The following is a 7,257-nucleotide window of genomic DNA, read 5'->3' on the forward strand; positions in this document are numbered from 1 at the left end:
GCACAATTGTCCGCAGATGCTTTGATTATAAGTTTGATAGGATGTATGATTATAATCTATTTTTGACACATTTAAATATCGTATCAATTCATTCGGCGGGCGAAGATTGCCAAAACTGTCAAAATATATAGCGCGATTCCCTCTCTTTGCATACGCTACCCAGTGAGTACCCGAGCCTTTAGCGTTATCCAAATTTATGATACCGCTCTCGTTTCGATATACACCACCGATCGGTAATGAGTCACGCATAAAAACGCCTCTAAAATACGGAATACGCATACGTTTTGCTAGTTGCAGCAGTTGTACGTTGGTAGTTGCACCCTCTGGCATTTTTAGTGTCTCTTTGACGTTTTTTTTTTTTCTTCTTCTTTCTCATTGAGATTCCTCGTCCGTATTTGTATGGCGCGAGATACAATCCGCGACCTTCCATGGCGCGATTGTGACGTAGCATCTCTTGAAACTGACGTTGCGTAGATTTTCCGTCGTTTACCATCTTCGCTACACCAGCCGCTCCACCAATCAGAGATCCGAGAGCACCCAACACTGGTAGAATCGGTAATACGCCTCCGCGTTTCGCTACCGGAAGTATTCGTTTTTTCGTAATCTTTTTCTTTGTCGACGACTTTTTCATCCCCATACCCATTTTCGTCTTTGCTTTCATGACCATCCAAACGGCCGTGGCGGCTGCTCTTTCGCCAAAATTCGAATCTTTCACGGTAATACGTTCTCGCGCCCTCGCAGCTAGTATACTATCCGCTACGTGTCGTTCGCCGAGGTTGTTGCTTCGCGAGTAAGCTAAATCGTGTTCGCGACACGCGACGTCCAATGGGTTGATGCCTCGATCGCCTCTAACCAATCGTTCTTGTAAACGAGTTCCCGGTCCGCAAAACTGATATCCAGGAATATGTAATTCGATAGGGAGTGCGTTTATCGCGCGATTCAACAGACCACAGCCTCTTACGGTTTTCGCTGACATTCGTAACAATCTTTTATCATCGGCGCTGGACCGTCAATGTGCGTTCGTTGCCACGGTCGATTGTAATGTTCGAAACAGCGACGATAGGTCTGAACCTCCGAATCAGCCTTTATATATTCCGGAAGTTTGTCCCACAGATGTTCCACGTAACGACCAAACTGTTTCAATAAAATTATCTTCGGTATATATTGCAACTGTTCTGAGGTAAGGTTGAGAATATCACAGTCATCCGACAGTGAAAGAAACATGTTTGACACTGAGCGGTTTCGATTTGATGCGCATCTATAAATAGGCTCTCCTCACCCTCCTCCTCCTCATAAAGTATCGTTAAGTCTGATTAGACAAGTCATGCGATTCGTGCTACAACCAACGGTAATTAAAGTAACAAATTTTGACAATAGACTAATGCCTGAAAAAGAAATACACAAACATGGAAAAATGTTACCAAATACAATACGCGGTCTCATTTGCGGCCCTTCGAATTGCGGTAAAACTAACTTGTTGATAAGCTTGATAGAAAGTCCAAATGGCATACGCTTTGAAAATTTATACATATATTCAAAATCTCTTCAACAACCAAAATATCAATATTTGGAAAATTTACTATCATCGATAGATGAAATTGGTTACTTTACGTTCTCTAATAACAGCGATGTCATTTCATCGAGAGAGGCGCTTCCGAATTCGGTTTTTATCTTCGATGACGTGGCATGCGACAAGCAAGATACGATAAGAGAGTACTTCTCAATGGGTCGACACTCAAGCGTCGATTGTTTCTATCTCTGTCAAACGTATGCCAAGATACCCAAGCATCTTATACGCAATACGACAATGCTAATCTGTTGATTTTATTTAAACAAGACGGTACAAACTTGCGACATGTGTACAACGATCATGTAAATACTGATATGTCGTACGATGATTTTTGCGCGTTATGCCAAAAATGTTGGCAGCACAAGTATGGATTTCTAGTAATTGACAAAGACAGTTCAATGAACAATGGACGTTACAGAAGAGGTTTTAATGAATTTGCGGTACCGTAAAATGATCAGTTGCTATCGAAACATTGACAGAGCAACGTCTACATAAAAAAAAAAAACATGAGTGATCGTGAAAAGATTGCGCGAAAAATTGTACAGACGAGCGAGTCAATTCGCAAAAAATATCGCGCGTTAAAAACTGGTAAAATTGAGGAAGATGTAGCGTTGGAGAAACAGTTTAAACCGATTAGCGAGCCTCTAAAACAGCTTGTTCAAAATACCATCGATGTAGAATCCGACGTATCGAAAATCGAGCCGTTCGATATACTCGAAAAAGACCATGTGGAAAAGAAAATTATTAAAGTTAAAAAACGACCAAGAATCTCATTGAATGATTTGAGCTCAAAGCAAAAACGATTAAACGTCTCATTAAATGATTTGCCGATAACTTCTACACCTAATCAAAGACGAACGATACCGGACACATCTACTCAGATAGAAATTGCGCAACCGCGTCAATTATCGTACGAGCAACCACCCGTCGACGAAATTTTTGAAACCACACCCGATTCGTTGGTTACGACGGTACAACGTGAATTGCAAACGTCCGCAGGTGTAAACATATTTCGAGAGCATTTAGGTCCACTCGGACAAAAATATATACTAACTGTTATGAATCAAGATAAAGATAAAGCTATGGATTATGTGTACGGCATTAAGTTTTCTAACGATGGAATAATGCTCGGTGATAAACATTTTGACGTAGACAAAAATGATAATATAATTATCAATGAAGTAAAATATACAGGAACGCCTGGTCTCTATGAATTAATTTTCAAAAAAATCCCCGACGATGAAATATACACCGAAGATGATTTGCTTAAATATAAAAGTATATTATTAGCGACGAATGCGCATAAACGTGGGAACAAAGCACATAATCCAGTATTAGGGACTAAAGGATATAAGTATAAAAATGTAATTGCGCCGTTATTGTCTAGCAGAAAAGCTGGAAAGGGTATACTACCGCGCGCTATGACTCTAAACGACAATAAGATCGACTACGTGCATTGGAACGATCCAAACGAGTTGGTAGATCGTCTGCGATTACTGGATGCTTCGCGTCGAGCCGGTAACAATGCTCACGACAATGAAATCATGTCGATTATCGAAGAACTTCGCGAAGATGGTCTTATTATAAATTGAATGATGTATCGACAAAACTAATCAGTCGATCAGCGTCGCGTGACACTTTACGAAGCGTCGGAAAAAAAAAATGCCTATCAACAAGTTTGGCTTATTCGATTCAAGAAATGATGCAACCGGTACAAACGGCTCTTGGGATAGATTGGTAAAAAGTTATGTGCACGAAAACGCTCTGTGTCGCGTCGTTACAGACTTCGATGCGAGGTCGCGTAAGATTCGTCGTGTAGCGCAACCTGAGGCTGAAACCGATGCCGTCAACAAATTGTACGTGCAGTCCTGCGTTAAAAGATTAATGAATCGACAGAAAGAATCAGACGAAAAGCTTACTTCGCTTGAGAAGGACGCGCGAGCATTACAGATTGCGCTAAACAATCTTCAACGCGCGGCTAACGCTAACTCAGAGACGGCTATCAACCCGAATGAGCATCAGTGAACGGGTTAGGAGCGGCTATCGAACGGCTATCGAACAGCTACGAAGGATTATCGAACGGCTGCGAACAATTATCGAACCGCTACGAAGAATTACCGAACTGCTATCTAACTACAATGAGTGGCAGTGATAGTGCACGACCTAGCAGCAGCAGCAGCAGCAGCAACAACAACAACAGCCTCGAACGAGGCTATCAACATCTCAAGCAGGACTGTGAACGAGGCTACGAACACGTTCTTCACGGCTACACTCAAGGTTACAAACAACTCAAGAACTCCTACGATCGTTCGAAAGACGTCTGTGAACGAGGCTACGAACGGGTCAAAAGCGGCTACGAACGAGTCAAAAACGACTGTGAAAAAGGCTGCGAACGGGTCAAGAACGATTTTCGAATGGGTGAAGGACGGCGGTGAACAACGCAAGAACGGATTAAGAACGGATTAGAAAACGTGAAAAAATAAAAAAAACATAGAAAAAACGGAACTTAAAGAACGGCTCTTAAAGGACGATAAACGAAAAATGAGTGATAAAAAAGCAAACAACAAACAACCATCGAGAAAAACTGGCAAAGCAAAGAATCAACATAGTTTGGAGAGACGGCAGTTGGTAAACGAGCTGCACGCGCCAGCGAGAAAAAATTTTCCCCGAAGACACGTCATAGTGCGGGGATACGATGATCTGTGGCAAGCCGACATCGTCGAGATGCGTCCGTATGCTCGAGTCAACAAAGGATACAATTACATACTCACTGTTATCGATGTGTTGAGCAAGTATGCGTGGGTCGTATCGCTCAAGAGTAAAGGTGGAAACGAGACGGCCGATGCGATTGCAGAGATAATTCGAGACGATGCGAGATGCCCGAAAAATTTTTAAACCGATCAAGGAAAAGAATTTTACAATGCAAATGTACAAAACCTCATGAAGAAACACGATATTAATCATTATTCGACATATTCCGTCATGAAAGCCTCGATCGTGGAACGCTTCAATCGTACTTTGAAGAATAAAATGTGGAAAATGTTTACGCTCAATGGAAACTACAAGTGGATCGACGAACTATCGAGACTCGTTGAAGAGTACAACACGCAAAAACATCGCACTATCGGTATGAGACCTGTCGATGTTACTCCAGCCGTCGCGGAGAAACTTTTACATACGGTGTACAGCAACGTAAAGATTGCGGCGCTGGCGAAATTTAAAATAGGCGATTCGGTGCGCGTGAGTAAATTCAAGACTTTATTCAAAAAAGGCTACACACCAAATTGGACCACCGAAGTGTTTGAAATTGTTAAGATACAGAAAACTAATCCCGTGACATATATATTAAAAGATTCGCGCGGAAATCCCGTCGCCGGTGGATTTTACGAATACGAACTACAACGCGTTGCTAATCCCGATATATATCTTGTGGAAAAGATATTGAAGAAGAGAGGGGATGAAGTTTTTGTGAAATGGTTGGGATTCGATAGTTCACGGAATTCTTGGATACATAAAAATAATGTATTGTAAAAATATAACAAATATTATATAAAGTTTACATATATAAATATATATAATATTCAAATATATACACTTTTTTTCTTTTTTACAACGGTATTCTGTAATGCCCCCATGGTAGCGTATCGATACTTTTAGGTATTATATACCGTTTATTATGTGGACTTAGAGCAATTTTTTTCTGCCGCATGGTATATACTTTATGCATTTTTGATCTTATACTCGATTGCTGTCGCGTCATTTCAATTCCTTCGTTCAAACACTGCATGTAATCGTCAAATGTTATCGTTTTCGCGACGACGCTATTCTTGACACCTTTTATCTTTTTCGTATCCTTTTTACCATCTATTTTTAGCGCATACATTTTTGCTCTAAGCCCGACAAATTCTGTCATTATCATACCGTTGTTTTCATCCTTCATCAGACCCGGTACCTTTTTATTCACGAGCGGTATACCGTACGCATTGTCTATCGCATAGTCGCTCGTGTCGAACTTGCCGATGTCGCGCTTCATATTCTCGTACACGTCTTCGCACTCAATGTGATATATGAGACTATCCGTGTCGGTGTACATGACTTTACATTTTTCTTTATACATTGGAATCATGTAATCGTGATGAAATTCGTACAAACACATCTTGGATACATCAAGTATACACATACCTACATAGATTGGTTTGTAAAACTTCACCTCGAGTCTACGCAATTCCACAGCGATTAAATTTTCCGAAAAAACGCTCCTGCTATGAAAATTTGGTTTCGCGATCATTGCCTCTGCGCCGTACCTATCGTCCCATTTTGTTATAAGTTTTACATTTACGCGATTGCGTACATTTTCCATCGTTTTGCCAAAAACTGCATTATTCATTAATTTGTATAAATTCTTTTCAAAATCATTTTTCGCCATTGTTCTAAATTGCGTGTTTAATTCAATATATGTACGTAACCATGGAGATTGCGCGAATTGTAATATGCGATGAATTTTTGTAACGTGAAGACCGTGTCGCGTACATTGCTGCAGATTGCGGTAGTGTATTACGTATCGTTTCTTATCGTATAAGGTCGCGAGCAACTTGTTCTCTCTCTTGTCGGGTGGTTTGTCACGCGTCGAGCAAAACGGTAAGTCAGTATGCGCGTCGTGAAGATGTTGCGGGTACTCGAGATCGACTTCGAGGATATAGCCTGTAGGCGAATCGGACGCGATCGATGATAGATCAAAATTGTATATATTGTCCACCCATTGAAAACTAGCGTAAGGCAAAGGCACATTGCCCATCCGTATAAATTATTTACATCGAAATACATTAGATACGATAACGGTTTCAATGGCTCGTATGACTGCATGTACTTGTTATTAGCATGCGCGTATCTGTTGGAACATTGACTCAAACCACCGCGTATACCTCGTTCTATAAACATTACCATATCGATGTCAGTGAGCAATTCAAACTTAATATTTGTATGCTTCAACATGGCATCCCACGTGTATCCGGGCAGAGTATAATAATGCGCAGAGTCGAGCCCGTAACTCTTGATACAATTGTCACGAAAATTTTCAAAAACATCGCCTAATAACAAGACATCGATTTTTAAATATAGATCGCTATATTCGCCTAGCGTTCTAATGGAGAATCGGTTCCAAACAGTCTCGGCGTGCGCGTAATCGCTCTCGGATACTGTGTCATCGGTCAAGGAACTGTAAAATAATTCGCGCGGAGGTAAACATGTATCGTGCAATTTATCTACATAATCGATATATTCGTACGGAAAGACACCTTTTCGCGTTAACAGATCAAAGTCTTCTACCTGCAAATTTTGATATTCAGATTGTAAAATTTTTAATTTATCTTTACTGAGAAAAGATGCTAATTTGTTGTGACTTGTTGTGAGAAATTTAAAAGAATCGATGAAACGTAATTTAACGTGATTTCGCGAATTGTCTTCCGTAAGTTTAACATCTTTCGTAAATGAAACGTATTTTTCTTTAGTTATCGGAAGTAGATCGATTCTTCCTTCGAACGCTGTAGCTATTCCTCGATTATAAAATGTGAATCGTAACCGGATAAATTGTGGAAAATAATTGGAATATAAAAGGATTCCTTATAATTTAGATTGCAATTTGAATGCGCGGGACCTCTGTACCGCCCAGTGAGGTGGCAATGATCGTG

The 7,257-nt window shown here is 40.5% G+C and overlaps 2 protein-coding genes across 2 annotated transcripts; one reads left to right on the top strand and one right to left on the bottom strand.

Moving 5' to 3' along the window:
- Positions 1 to 1,832: 1,832 nt before the first annotated feature.
- On the top strand, positions 1,833 to 3,455 carry LOC140663049 (uncharacterized). The gene has a single exon (XM_072886909.1). It carries the CDS (start codon positions 2,077 to 2,079, stop codon positions 3,160 to 3,162), a length of 1,086 nt encoding a protein of 361 aa, XP_072743010.1. The 5' UTR covers positions 1,833 to 2,076; the 3' UTR covers positions 3,163 to 3,455.
- A 1,059-nt stretch (positions 3,456 to 4,514) lies between these two features.
- Positions 4,515 to 6,068, bottom strand: LOC140676597 (uncharacterized). The gene has a single exon (XM_072911798.1). It carries the CDS (start codon positions 5,994 to 5,996, stop codon positions 5,178 to 5,180), a length of 819 nt encoding a protein of 272 aa, XP_072767899.1. The 5' UTR covers positions 5,997 to 6,068; the 3' UTR covers positions 4,515 to 5,177.
- Between the last annotated feature and the right edge of the window lie 1,189 nt (positions 6,069 to 7,257).

The sequence above is a fragment of the Anoplolepis gracilipes genome, chromosome 2 (genome assembly GCF_047496725.1).
Source record: "Anoplolepis gracilipes chromosome 2, ASM4749672v1, whole genome shotgun sequence".
Lineage (NCBI taxonomy): Eukaryota > Metazoa > Arthropoda > Insecta > Hymenoptera > Formicidae > Anoplolepis > Anoplolepis gracilipes.

Coding starts and splice junctions, on each gene's coding strand:
- LOC140663049 (XM_072886909.1), top strand. CDS start 2,077: ATGAGTGATCGTGAAAAGATTGCGCGAAAAATTGTACAGACGAGCGAG.
- LOC140676597 (XM_072911798.1), bottom strand. CDS start 5,996: ATGGCGAAAAATGATTTTGAAAAGAATTTATACAAATTAATGAATAAT.